At 38.6% G+C, this 15,168-nt stretch overlaps 1 protein-coding gene across 1 annotated transcript in view; it reads right to left on the bottom strand.

Moving 5' to 3' along the window:
- The window catches only part of SSH1 (slingshot protein phosphatase 1), a 54,497-nt gene that overhangs the window by 9,254 nt on the left and 30,075 nt on the right, over window positions 1–15,168 (bottom strand). Inside the window, exons 4-14 of the mRNA XM_063454693.1 lie at window positions 14,978–15,042; window positions 14,245–14,366; window positions 12,514–12,582; window positions 11,944–12,009; window positions 11,188–11,382; window positions 8,647–8,740; window positions 5,037–5,165; window positions 3,679–3,725; window positions 2,648–2,794; window positions 2,284–2,484; window positions 914–1,445 (exon numbers count right to left, since the gene is read on the bottom strand). Of these exons, the coding sequence (XP_063310763.1) occupies window positions 914–1,445; window positions 2,284–2,484; window positions 2,648–2,794; window positions 3,679–3,725; window positions 5,037–5,165; window positions 8,647–8,740; window positions 11,188–11,382; window positions 11,944–12,009; window positions 12,514–12,582; window positions 14,245–14,366; window positions 14,978–15,042 (1,667 nt within the window). The remainder of the gene's footprint in view (window positions 1–913; window positions 1,446–2,283; window positions 2,485–2,647; window positions 2,795–3,678; window positions 3,726–5,036; window positions 5,166–8,646; window positions 8,741–11,187; window positions 11,383–11,943; window positions 12,010–12,513; window positions 12,583–14,244; window positions 14,367–14,977; window positions 15,043–15,168) is intronic.

Raw genomic sequence — 15,168 nt, 5'->3', positions numbered from 1 at the left:
CAAGCAATTGTTATACGCTTACGCACTACAAAAATAAAGAATTAAAAAAAAAAAAAAAAAAAAAAATTGAAGGGACATTCCAGAGTTACTAATACATACTTTAATTTACAATGCTCGAGTGTTTCTTTGCCCGTTTAGATTTAGGGGCCCCTATTAAGAACGGAGAAAGGGGGGAGAGGCTACTTATACTGAATCCAGCTGCAAGTTTTTCTTGGCCAACTTTGCTTTGCCAAGAGATGATCACTAGATCATAGAGGTGGTGGGAGGCCGGATGCAGACACACAAAATACACTGGGGGGTGTTTAATTTGTATGAATACATACTTTTCTGCAGAAGTTGTGGATTCTGTGACCACATTACAATTATAGTATCATCAGACCAAATTTCACAAAGGTTTAACTTTAAAACCACAATTACTCTTTGGAAGTTAGAGGTCAAATATTGCAAAGAATTACAGAAATCCAGGTCATGTGAGGCATTTTACCAATCAAGGCTAACAAGTGAATGTCTTTTTTTTTTTAACTAGTAGTGAAAAAAAAAATATTATTAAGCATAACCATAAAAAAATGCTTAATATTGTAAGCATATGTAATGTTGTGCTAGGTCTTCATATAGAGAACAGCAACAAACTTGGGCTCTCTATGGGGATCCTCTGGGTTGGCAAGAATAGCCAAAATAGTCTAAGTCTACACTTTTCAATTATTCTTATTTGCCTTTATATTGTGCCAACTTATTCTGCAGTGCTTTACAATGTTATAAAGAGGGAAACTTAACATTAAATGAGACAATTACAAAATGTTACAGGAACAATAGGTTAACGAGAACCCTGCTCAAACAAGCTTACACTCTGTAGGAATTCACATGTAATATCCAAGGCCCCAATTAGTGATGGTCAGTAGTAATGCACACCTACCTCACTATCTGTAGGGCAGCTTCTTTTGCTGCTGTTATTAGAGTTTTCTTTGTTTACACGCTGCTCTTCATTATTTGCCTCAGTGGGGAGGGTTGTTCCCCGTTCTCGACTGTTCTTTTCCACTGCCTTAAAATCATTTTCAAAATCTCTATTTTCAAAAACCAACTTCTTCCTCACATCCATCTCTTTCATGTCTGAACCTTCTGCCATTAGCTCAGCTTTCTTTCTCCCTGGAACATGTTCCTCATTTTTTACTTTGCAGTACCTTCCTGGAAAGAGGTCATCTTCCAAAAGGGCATCTCTCTCCAGCTCCTCAACTTCAAGAAGTACATTAGGTGATTCAATTATCTCCTGTGGTTGGGTCAGATGCCTAAAATATCTACTGTCAGGCAAAATATCTGTAACCCCACCAATCTCATTTAGTCTGCAATTGAGCTCAGGTTGGAATGTATCAGAAAACATGGAGTCAAACTCATTTGCTGGCAAGCCGCGTTCCACATGTTGCCTCCACAATTTGTTGTGTCTTTGTTTACTAGAAAGAAAAAACACATAGTCTTTCATTAGTTTTATATCGCTATGGCTATTACATTATTTGAATGCCTCAAGTATAGCCTGTATTTAATGGATACTGCCTATCTTAACCAGACAGATTAATTCGGCAACTCAAGATAGCTCACACAGCTAGGAGTACTAAAAGCTCCCCGGCCTGTAGTTGTTTACTTCGATTTGTCCTTCGTCATTTTTTCAAAAAACACTATGTACAGCACTATGGACTATTTTGTGCTCTAAAAATAATACCTTAATGGATACAATATTTTCATGAGCCATTGAAATAGTCTAACACAATAGGAATACATGGAACAATACAGCTTTAAAGGAACACGCATCTATAGAGAAGGAAATTTTTCAATCCTCTATTCAACAAAACATTCCTCAGTAAGGCTACTGCTGTATGCTGCCGCAGTGACTTTTTAAATGCAAAAATAAGACACGACAGTATTAGGAAATAACTAAATATAAACAATAATAATGAAAAAAAAAGAATAATAATTGGCTATATTGTTTTGAGTCTGCTTTTAAGAGCTTGTGAAATTCTGCAATAGAAAAATACAATAAAAAAAAAAAAATACGCGTGTGCTCTCTCAAAGCCAGTGAGGGGAAATATGGACTTATATAGCATGCTCTCATATAGTGCCAACCAGGGCCGGCGCCACCTATAGGCGAAGTTTTGTTAAGTATTGCATGTTTCCCCCAGAGTTACACAGGGACCAGTAGGCATATTTCCATTTGAAATAATGCAACTGAAATTTCCAGACATAATAGATTTTAAAAAGCATACCTGTGCATAAAGAGACAAGTAAGGAACTCACCTTGCATCTAAGATTCCCTCATACTCCAACAGCTGGCGTATGAACCCCGCATTGGGTCTAGCTACACTACGTTTCTGTTTTACGTAGTTGTATGCCTTCTCCATTGACCAGCCATACTCTTTCATGGCATATGCAATGACCGTGGAAGCTGAGCGGCTGACGCCCATTTTGCAGTGCACCAAACATTTTGAATGATTCTTCCTGATAGGAAACAGCAATTACAACTATATTAATGAGATACAGGGACTGATATCTATAGGAATCACAGCAATTTATGTTGAGAAAAGGTAAAAAAACGATTCCTCAATCAACACTATCTATGTGTTTGACTTGGCCTGATAAATCTTGCAATATCAATACTAACTTTGCCTTATTAATGAAGTGATAGGCCTCATTCCAGTGGGACAGCAGGTCGGTGGTCTCCTCATCATAGACACGTATATTGTGGTAAGCAAAAAGACCAGGGAAAAAATTATCTATCTCCCTGGTCACATTTAGTATGTAGCCAACCCTGAAATAGGAACAGAAAGTTAATGTTGGATGGAAATAATTGGCAATTTACAATCTGGCGGTTATAGCACCAGGAGAAGCATGCATTGTACCAAAATGGTATGCAAGCAGCATGCAATATAAATACATTTATCAAAGCATTCTTTAAGGGCCACCTAGAAGATGTAAAAATCTCCCAAAAATACAGAGGTTCTTAAAGAAGGGTATGAAAAACACTGGATTAGATTGCAAAATACATTTGCTAAACATACAAGTGTTGCTCAATATTAGCTAGCATTGTGATTCCTTGTTAATAAAAGTTTAGCTCAACCCCCCCCGCACCCCCCTCCCCAAGTGCAAATATAAACTAAAATGTTTTAAATGAATGCAAACACTCGTCAATGTTTTTAATGAACAGAATATGTAATAAAACCTCTGTAATAAAAAAATTGTTTTTTTCCCATAACAGTGCCTCCAAAAGACAACCTGTTTGAGGTTTTCTATCAACTGCTACCATTAAGAAAGACCTTACTTTAACGCGTCAAAAATCAGCAAGCAGTGAAACTTTGAGATGGATAGATTACAAAGCAGAGATCAATTGATGGATTTTTTTTATAACATAGATGGAAATATTTATATTCATGACCATCCAATCTATTTCATGATTATTATGAACACCAAACCCAATACATTCCAGTATTTTACCAGGAAGGATAAGTGGAGATTTCCTTTCTTTTAAAACATCTTGAGGTTTCTAAATACCCAACTCAAGGACACTTATGATTGATATGGAAAATGAATCTGCTTTCACAGGATAGATTGTGTAAATCAGACTGGGAGATATCACATGAGATTTACTATAGGCTCTCCCATATTCTTGCAAGATGCCAATGTCTTGTGTCTCACCCTGCACTGCGCAGCTCCTCCAGGTTTGATGCATTCCACTCAGAGCCCTGAAAAAAAAACAGCAAGGTAAGTATACATTCCTACAAGCTGCCATGTCAGACAGATAAGGAAGCATTAATTGGTTTTCACAAAACCAGACTACTAAAAGATTTAAAGAGGCACTGATATAAAATAAGGCAAAGTGAGTATATCAATATATTGCCAAGAAAAAAGTGTTCTACTATTAGCACAAAGTGCTAATGCTTGACACAAATCTTTGTTTTCTAAGATTTAAACAAACACTCTATCCTCCCCCACACCATTTTTAAAATCACAATTAGAAGATAATCCCTAGCCGTGAGAATAGAGGAAGGCTACTACAGTGCGCCTGCCACCTCTCCTAGCTCTGTGTGTGATTGACAGCCATGGAGGTGTTTCTGTGCCCAATTATAAAAGTGCTGATTTCTATTGAATTCGGAAGTTTCATAAACAGTCACATATGTGACGGCTCCAGACACAAAGAACTTCAAAGCTGATGTGCTTTATGCGTGTGGTGTATGCATTTAAGATGAGCTACTGTAAAAAAAAAAAAAAAAAAGAAAAAATTTTTTTTTAAATGGATGCATGTGCATAGACTGCAGTATATTCTTACATTATTACACATAAAAGGAATATATTTATTACACAGAGTACAAATGTGATAAATTAATGACACTTGAAGGTGTTCAGGGGGTGAATTAACACACACATATACTGCCCCTTGTTTTTCACTAAAACAATTATCAGGTACTCAAAAAGAATTTCAAACGTAAGGAACAGTAGCTGAACCAGAAGCTTAATGGACTATTAAGGGATTCTGGCCATACATTTGAAATTGAATATAAGTACCTGAGTTCCTGATTCTCACTTAAGTGAATAATCCTGTGCAGTGTTTTGTATTTTTTTTTTTTTTTTACATCTGGTTCCAACTCTGCGGCTTCAGGGAGATGTCTCATTTAACAAATATAACCACTACAACTAATCTGGGTTGTTGTGCATTATTTATATTTGTCCAGGTACTATAGACATAGACAAACTACATTGTCTTTACATGAGTCATTTCCTAGAAATGGAAATACGAGCCAATTTATGACGAAAATATACTAAAAAAAACATTACCCTGTTAAATTCACAAGTATGCTGAAATTATTACTTTAATTGCTGCAGGTTGCCAAGCAACAACATAGCAACCAATGTAAAAACTAAATATTTGATTAAAATGTGGGGAAAAAGTGGCTAAATTTGAACAGCAGACTTTTACATTTTCCCTCCAACTTTGTATTTCCAGACACACATGCTATATATCAGTCCACTAGTTTTCAGTGCCTTTCTTTACTCACCAAATAGAGGTCATCAAATATGAGTGAGGCTTTATCCATCTGACCCACTATCTGCAACATCTCAGTGTCAATATATTCCTTATACTCCTTTAGATTGCAGCTCAACTTCTTCTCCAGTTCATTACGGATCTGGAGGGAGAATCAAAAATGCTTAGATAGAAAAAAATAATGCACAAGACACCCATCCACAAACAGAACATCATTTGTACAGGTAGATTAGAATTTACAAAAATATGAAAGACTCACTACAAAGGTGAATTTACAAACAACTGTAAAACATAAAACTATCTCAATGACAGAGTTTTTAAAGTGAGATAGAGACTATTCCCACAGTTATGAAACAGGGAAATAGACGAAGAGCACTCAAAACGAAATTAGATCAGATATTTTACTCTATAATGCAGAACATTACAAGGAGCCATGAATCTTAAAAAATGTTACTACTGGATCCGAACATTGCTTTCTGCAAAAATATATTAAAGGAACACTACAGCATGTATTCCTGATCCTATAGTGTTAAAAAAAACCCTTGGCCTCTTAAATATAGTAAAATCTGACCTTTATTCCATTCTGCTGCTGCTGGCTCTGCCCCTGATCTGACACCGAATGGCAGTGCTGCACACTGTGCAGAACTACCCCAGGAAATACCTCTAGTAGCCATCTGAGGACAGGCCAGTGGAGGCTGTAATGTAAACACTGCCTTTTCTTTGAAAAACATGTTTACTGAAAAAAGCCTGAAGGTTATAATTATACTCACCAGAACAAATACAAAAAGCTGTAGTTGTTCTGGTGACTATAGTATGTCCCTTTAATGTACAGCTATCTCTTATAAACCTAAATTGATTTGCAAATTCACTGATCAGCCACAACAAGTGAATAACATTGATTATATAGGGGGCAGAGCTTAGAGTCGAACGGACGCCATCTGTCACAGCTCCTGACATTTGCAATTATTTTGCCACAATCCATGGTCCCACACCACCACCAAGGTTTTTACTTATCCACCACTTTGATTATCGAAGGTGAGCATCAAGACCATGCCTTTTTTATCCCCCAAATCAGGCAAGAGGGCTTAGCGCAAATCCAGGACCTACTTCAAGTTTCCAATCTCAAAGGTAGCACTAAGCGAATTAAAGTAGACGAGCTGCACAGCTTGCCTTGGCTACCAGACTATGCTGCTAAAAACACCGGCACCACAGGATGTCCCTGAAGCTACAACTTGGACCCAGTAAAGACTATGATATCAGGGCTGTGTTGCAATGCTCCATGGGCTCCAAGACTGCGGCCAAGTCAGACGATGGGTGTGCAAGACATGCAGATCAAGCAGACACTGGGGTTCCCTCTCTCCCATGACACTCCTTGTGGTATATGCAGAACAGTACCCACTAGCCCAGGCTACCAAACAGGATATTGCTAACCGCTTGAGAGAGCCGAGACAGATGTCAGTGGCAGATTTCGAAGTCAGAACCGAAGTACTGCACAAACACACACAAGCCACGGAGGAAGATGTCTTGGACCTCAGACAAGAGCTGAAAGAACATATGCAAACCTCTCATACCCCCCTGACACTGCAAGTGGACCTTGCCAAAGACCGCACCAACATTAAAATCCTAGGCGCCCGGACTCTGTCAGCACAAATTAATTGCCTCACTATTTGTGACGCCTAATGGAAACGATCCTACCACACTGCCAAACAAAAAAGCTCCAGTTTAAATGGTATCTACAGAATTAATAAACCCAGGCAGGACTAACTGAGGTCTACCGGGACATCAAAGTCTGCTGTCACTCTCTGTCGGTCAAAACACATATGACTTTGAGACACTCAATTTGATGTGCTTTCAAGACCTGACGAGGAATACACTGCAATGGCGGAGATCCCTTAGTGCAGTCATAAGTCAATTGAGTAAGGCTGGTGTAGAGTACCGCTGGACTTTGCCAAAATCCATCATGACTACTACTACTAATGGAAGTATGTTGAGACTCCCCTCCATGAACGATCCCTAGTGGGATAACACCTGTCCAAGATGGCTACGAGAGAGCCCTAGGTTCTCAGGAGTATTTACTTATCCTTATAACTTGGGTGCCACTTATGGTAGTTCCTTAATTTTACGCACATAAACTAGAAATGATGATTTGCCTCGGCGGTTAGAAGTTCGAACTGCCTGATAATGTTATCCTACGATTATTTTGTCTCCCTTTCCGTTTGATATATATGATCGTTGTACTAGCAATTACCACAACCTATGTTTAACACAATTCTTATTAGATGGCTCTTTCCGTTTCATTGAAGCTATAACTAAAGAGGCGTGATTTTGCTGAATGCTTCACACTGACTTTAATATTGTCTCTAAATTCATTTTGATAATTTGCCTCTATAAAACAAAGCATGACAAAAAAATAAAATATATATATTGTTACAATGGCATATGACAAGGAGTGGAATAGATTAGGCAACCAGTTAACAATCAGTTCTTGAATTTCATATTTTAAAAGCAGGAAAAATAGGCAAGTGAAAGAATCTGACCTTTGCCAAGGGACAAATAGTGATGGCTTGATGACTGGGTCAGGGAATTTTTAAAATGACAAGTCTTGTGGGGTGTTCCTAGTATGCAGTGGTTAGTACTTACTAAAAGTGGTGAAAGGACAACCTGTGAATCGGCATCATGGTAAGCACAGTGTGTTTAAGTTAGAATTTCTTATCTCCTGCTATAATTTACAAGAGCCTCCTGTGTGTGAATTAAGTTCAATCAGCCTGGGGAGGTGTGACTAGGGCTGCATGAAGAAAGTAATTTAACTGCTAAATGGCAGAGAATTAAGAAGTGATTCTTCAGGGGCATGATCTACACACCAAAACGGCTTTTTTAAGATCTCAAAGTAAAATGTGAAAAAAAAACATGTGTTTTTCCCCTCTTATGCTCTTTATTTTGGCACTAGAAAATGTGCATCTTGAGTATAATATTAAGGCTGAGCTATTACTATTTAAAGGAACACTACAAACACAATAACCATTAGTGGTTATGATGCCAGAAGTACCCTGGCATTCTCCCAGAATAAGCAGTAAGGAAGCTCCTGCCACTGCGATGTGCCCAGCCATGCTGGAACTCGCTCACTGGCTAAGAGTGTTTAGTAGATGCTCTTAGGCAATGAGCATTGTCTGGCATGGACTAAGCCCAGTGGATATTGTTAGTTAGCTTCTAACAGAGAGCCAGAAGCAAAGCCAGGCAGTGCAGGGTTTAGCTCAGGAGAGCCAACAGAAGCTCCTAAGCAAGAGCTTCTGTCTCTCTGTCAAAAAGAAGAGGTGGGGAGCAGCAAATAATAAATCAACCTGTTATTAAACAAATTGACTACTTACTCTGAGAGGGCACCATAACAGCTATAGTGGGATGTAGTGGTTATAATGATTGGAGTGTTCAATGAAATTTCAACAACATCAGCAGGGGTAGAGCTCCCTTTTATTTCAACAGTATCCAAAACGTACCAGGTCATTAGCAGGAATTAGATGTTGAGTATTTTGGCATGCTATGCAGTTGGATGCTAAGGGCGAATTTACAGCAACATTCAGCCATAGCTCAGAATGCAAACTGGTTAGTGTGCTTTTCTAACAACCTACCTCTTTACAGGTCACATTCTCCAAGTCTTTGCTCATCATGATGCTCCTAAGTGTTGCTCTGATAGCCAATTCAGTCTTCTCCCCCTCGCCAGGTCTGCATAAGGAAAAATAAAAATCTAAATAAACATCCCACGTACAAGTTCAAAGAAGCAAGTACTAACCCGGGGAGAGCTGGCTTCAATGGTAAGGCATAGTGTATTTATGGATTAATTCAAGAAATTGCTTTAAATTACAGAACAAATCCTAGTGTTCCAACCTTGGGGTGATTTGCATAATTTCTGGATTGGGTTTCTGGAATTTAAGGGATGGAAAAATCTAGTGATTTTTTTTTACATACAAGCAAGCATTCTAAATGTCCAAAGAGAAAAACGTTTGTTTTAGATATTGTGAGTAAGGGTGTATGATTTATAAAAAAAAAAAAAAAAAAAAAATTAGCTGATGCTCCTATTAAACTCCATTTGCTTATGCAAACCTTAACGCAACTTTCACATACTGGTACAGGCATTCCCGAGCCTAGTTGGTTAAAATACACATTGAGTGTAAACATGTTTTATATGTAGCTTAAAAGATTTGTAATCAGTGTGTGGCCTATCCCCACAATGCACACACTGTCTACGGTTTTGAATTTAAAATGCTAATTGTTCAAAACTACTTATTACAGTGACCAAACATGTTTAAAAAGGCCCCAGTCTATAGGGGCACTGTCTGAGTTGGAAGTAGATACAAACATACATGACCTTACCAGAAGGTGAATAAAGTGTAGACTGTGGTGCCCCCGCAATTGTATTACAAAAATGAATCTAGTAGGGAGAAAAATGATAAAGGAGTTGGGGATATATTTATTTTTCATATTTTGGTAAAGAGAGTAATCCTTAAAAGGTCTTTGAAATGGCGCACGGAACTTGGCTGCTGATTAAGCAGGTCACATGCCAGGGGAGCTCTTTCCAGTATATGGGAATATAAGTCTGAATAGCAAGTTATTCAGACATTTTATGTAACTATCTGATCTCTAGTCATCTGAAGAGTACCCTGCAACCTTTCAGGACTGATATCTTTTGTGTTCGGTTTCTTGTGATTGAACTATCTATGGCCTGCAGGTCAACTCAAGCAGGGGAAGGCAGACAATTCAGACAGACAATACAATTCCCAGGCAGGCAGGGGTTATCCTGGTCTATACTGCTCAACACAGTATCTTGTGGGTTCAGCAATGAGTTATGAGCATCTCCAATTTGCACCATCCTGACCCGAAGATTCCAAGATGGCAGCCGTTGCTGCGCCTGCCATCATTTAATTAAATTTTTTCTAGAAGTTCGACTGAATTTGCTAAGCATTTTGGCACTGAACGGCAAATAGATCAAACCTATCGGTATCAAAGTCTACTATAACACAGCACACATCTTTCCGATCCAGCCCATCAAGCCGAATACTGGGAGGGCCCCTTGGATCCCCTTCGCTGATGGCATGGTGCAACTGAGACTCTACTTGAGGGGGGCTGATTTTCTTCAGGTAGCAGGCACTTGGGGGATATTGCCCCGTGCACGACTCCCATTCCTTAAGGGAAAAGGCAAGCTGGTGGAAATGCCATGAAACTTCAGTGGGCAGACAACGACATTCATGCTGCTTAAGACCGGCGACAGTCTGTGCTGTTCTTTTACATCCGTCGCATACTAGCTTATGTGATAGCCAGTCAGTGTAATTTTCTTGCAGATAACATGTTGAGGCTTAGCTTAGTCCTACTATAATAAACCTGTATTACAAGGTGTAGGCTTTTCACTTTCTGCCCAGTGTTATGGCGGTTTATTATTTTTTATTTGTGTTTGGTAATTTACTTAAAGGACCAGTATAGGCACCCAGACCACTTCAGCTGAATAAAGTAGTTTGGGTGCCAGGTCCCCCAAGTTTTAACCCTGCAGCTGAAAACATAGCAATTTCAGAGAAACTGCTATGTTTACATGGAGGGTTAATCCAGCCTCTAGTGGCTGTCTCACTGACAGCCACTAGAGGCGCTTACGCGATTCTCAATGAAAAAAATCGCATTGAACTCACGCTGGACATCCATAGGAAAGCATTGAGTAATGCTCTTATGGGAGGTTTGAATGCGTGCGTGGCTCTGGCCGAGCATGCGCATTCAGAGCTGACGTCGGCAGGGGGAGGAGAGGTCACCAGCACCAAGGTAAGTGGCTGAATGGGTTTTAACCCCTTGCACCAGTGGGAGGAGGGGAATTAATAACCCTATAGTGCTAGGAAAACGAGTTTGTTTTCCTGGCACTATAGTGTTCCTTTAAAGAAAATTAGGGATTTTTGCAATTGTATGGATGTCTTCTCTGCATAATCTTTCCTGTCCACTCCATGCATGATATACAGCCTATATTTTATTATATCCACTCAATGAAAAAAACTTGATTGGCAAAAAAAAAATTAAAATAGGTTTTTGACATGCACATGATGAAAGGGTGAGATCCCAAAGATGTTGCATTTTCTCTTTTTTTCTATCTGGATACTCACAACTACTAAAGATTGCATGGTAATTTCTTTACTCACTTATCCATGAATATGACTGGGGAGTCTGGCCTTGTAGATTCTAAATCCTGCATGGCATTCCACTCATTGATGCAGCTCTGATTGGAGCCGATACAGCTCTCATAGTATGTAGCCCACACGAGAGCCAGTCCTCCAGGAAAGTAATTGTAGCGTCTGGCCATCTCGCAGGACTTGTGAAGTATCTGTAGAGCTGACCTAGAGAGGGAGACAAACGCACGGAAAGGAAATGGGTGAAGGAATATAGAGATGGAATGTCTATTACAAAAAGTTAGAGCAATTTGAGACAGACTGAGAAAATAGTTGTATAATAAAAAGTGTGTGGGGGGCGGGGGGGGGCATTTAGTCCATCATATTTATCCATTCATACATCCCACTTCCACTCTGTATCTCAAGTAATGCAAAAATGCAGCTTGAATAAAAGGCAATTGCGACACACAAACAAAAAAATAATCAGTCTCTTTGGATCTACAAACATAGAATTTACGAGAGAAAATTGTAAAAGCAGGCTAAATATAAGGGATATAGAGAACTGTAGTGACAATGGGAGAGGAAAAGGGGTATGGGATAGAAGGGGGAAAAAAAAGCTAACTTAATTACTGGCACAAAGTCCAATGGGTGAGCAGTTTCAGAAAATCTAGTTTTACATAATTATTACATACTACCCATTATTATATGCAACCCTTTGGCTAACAGCTTTATAGCTCAACTCTTTTTTTTTTGTTTTAAATACTAAATACAAACGAGGTATTTACTCACCACATTGCCTGAACGGACACAGGTTTGAATATGTGAGTTCTACCTGCAGTGTTGATGCTAAAACCCCTGTATGAATATAGAAGAGTGCTTATTGGCAACATACTCAGAAGTAAACTTCATAATGTAATCTTCATTCACAAACGTTGGTCTGAGCAGCATAATATTTTTATATTCAACTCTTAAATACACAATATATATATATATTTATTTATTTGTCTTTAACTACTGAGCTACATGCAAGTATGTGACTACTATAAAATGAATGGTACCGGATATTACTTTCATAAATAAAATGCTATTTTTTTTATTTATTTTGCAGTGTTCCAGAACAGAATGATATTGCTAGCCAGTTACATACAGTGAGACATTACATGAACTTAATAAGGATTAAGACAGTTGCAGTATGCAGCACCAGGAATGGTAACGTTTCTTATATTTTATTATATGTTCGGATCACCACTGGGGTTTCACGATTTAGTATAACTCCCCACTAGGATTTCTGTCTGCTAGCAGAACTAGGTTATAAGAGGGTAAGTAAAGTGATTTGTAAAGTCCTACTTTCATTCTTACCCATCTCCATCCAGGCGTATGGTGGTGTCACTCCACAAGTGCAGAACCATTCCAATCGTGCAGCTTTTGCTGGGTCAAGAAAAAACAAAACAAAAAAAAACATTAGACTGGGGACATCAAGTCTCACAAATAATTCAACCTGCTCCTATTCACAGTACAACATTTTGTAAAGAATTTGAGTTATTCTAACTTGGATTTTTTCCCATATCTGATGGGAGCAAAGCTGGATAAACAATTTAAGCACTATTTAGTAATTTATTGCTTCCTTAGATTTTTTTTTTTTATTTTTTGATTCTATATTTATAGCTGCACATGTAGTATCAAGTCACGATTGCTGAACAGTTCTTCGAGCAGCATTTTTCAATGAATACTGACAAACATGACAGAAAGCCCACAAGAGATTAAAACAAAAAGAACAAGAAAAAACGAGCAGGCACACAAACTTTGGAAAGCTCCTCCGTGCCTACTTCTATTCAGGATATGTGCAATTCAAATATTCATAACTGATGAGTGCAAAAGTGCTGTTCTTCAATAAAGTATCCTGCTACAAACTGCAATAGAAATTATTTAGGACATTAAACTAGAGATATATTTTACAACCTACATATTTCAGTTTCAATATTGTATGCTTATACAAATTTCCTTTGCTGCTCTAGAATCTGGCTTACATCCAGCATAGGAAAGGTTAAAGGGGCATACATCAGTTTGAGACAGCTGCCTTATTCAAAAGCTTTAGCTATGAATATGGAAGTTGCCTCATTATGCAGCCTGAAAAAAAAAGCAGGTAAATTTGTTTTTTTTCCATATTTACCTACTTCTTCTTCCTTATGCTTTCCACACTCACTATCCCTAGGAATGTTGGAAAAGTGCATTGGAGAGATTTACTCATGTGCAGTTGGAAGAACCCTTCAACTTTTAATATCCTGACAGGGGGAGAAGAGAGGGAGTCTGCTCAGTGGGATCATGCAGAACTGGCTCCTGTTCCAGGTTTCTCACTATGATGCCCTGTTTGTGTTATTAATATACTGGTCTGAAACGGACCTGGGTGGGTAAGAGGAAAGCGGGGTTGAAGGCTTACCTAGTTGAGAAGTGTGCCCAATAATGAAATCTGACCAAGTTAATGGTAACTTTATTACAAACTTCATTTTTTTTCTTGCTTTAGTTTGGTTTGTTTAAAGGGACACTATAAATTGCAGTCCTATTACAGACTCTAGTGGCCCACTCAGCACCAAGTAACATCGGTGCTGGAATATGGCGAGTAAATAAAGGGCTTTTTTAACCCTTGATAGGGCAAGGGGCGCACGGAGAGAGGGGACCAGAGGGCACAGTAGTGTAAGGAACACAACTGCATGTGTTCCATTTAAAAGTGTTTCCTTGCTGGTTTAAAAAAAAAAGGCAAGTGATGCATGTCCCTTTAACATGAAAGCTGCAGTGAAGGAAGTAAATATGAGGATGCCTAACAAGGCTGAAACGATCGTCTGGGGTTGCTGTGTCTCTCGTACAGAGGGAACTTGCTGGAATTTCATATCTGGACTGCTTGTATGGGTGGGACCAGTCTGATATGTTTCAGAGATGTTCTCTCTGTAATGGCACAAGATGAGCTAAAACCAGCTTGAGATCTGAGCGGGGACCCACCGAAGGGCAGGCTATTTCAGCTGCTGCCCGTTCTTAGAATACTCTTGCGCCAGGTTTTTTTGCTCTCCGGAAGTAAATATAATGTGAGAGGCTCACCTTTCTTTGCTGGTGAAATCCACCCCAAGTAAGATATTCTCTTCTGTGTCTTGGCGGCCATTACTATAGACCACCACCATGTAGCGTACACGATCTGACCAGCTACTCTCCAAGCGGACAGCCTAGAATAAACATGGGGGTAACCGGGAATAGTAAAAATTTCAAACTAAATATACAAAAAACAAATGAATCTTATAATAAAGTCTTAAAATAAATATAATAAAAGTAGTAAAACAAGATGCTGAGTAAAGTCATGTATCTGAAGAAAATGATGCACAACTAGCCCAAGTGACTCACTTTCACCACCAAATATAGTGTTTTTTGGAAGCTACTGCTACAGAGTAAACAGTATTAAGGCTTTATCACTTACTAAATCGCTAGAAATGTACAGCAACACTTAGTGGACAGCTTAAATTATTATTTTGACTGTAAGCAGTAAAAAAAAAATTTGTTTTAAAAAATGTAGGTGTCATGACTAACCAGTTCCAGGAATGAATCCAAGCTTATTTTAGGATACAGGACACTCAAACATGTTAAAGGAAAGCTAGGTCTACAATGCAGTACTTAATTGTTGCTTTGTGTAAAAAAAAATAAAAAAATTTTAAAAAAATGAATGCGGCTTTGCTGCAGTAGGTTGAACACTGCTCACTCTAATAAATAGGCAAAATATTGTCAAAGGGAAAAAGCAAATTGTTTCTTAGAAGTCATTATGGTCTTAATAGAAAACTTTTACCAGCTTAATGCGATCTTCACATCGGAGGAGATTGATCATAAGTTGAAGGTGCTGGGGTAGATCTCCTGTAAAGAGCGATATTTGTTTGAATCCAACGTAAAGAAATACAGTGTGTCTTATACACAACCATGAAGTATGATCCCTAAAGAAACACACAAAAGAGATACTCCAGGCACATATGTACGTTAGTC

The sequence above is a fragment of the Pelobates fuscus genome, chromosome 5, assembly GCF_036172605.1.
Source record: "Pelobates fuscus isolate aPelFus1 chromosome 5, aPelFus1.pri, whole genome shotgun sequence".
Lineage (NCBI taxonomy): Eukaryota > Metazoa > Chordata > Amphibia > Anura > Pelobatidae > Pelobates > Pelobates fuscus.
Note: the sequence above shows the minus strand (reverse complement) of the source record. Positions and strands in the feature narration are given on the sequence as shown.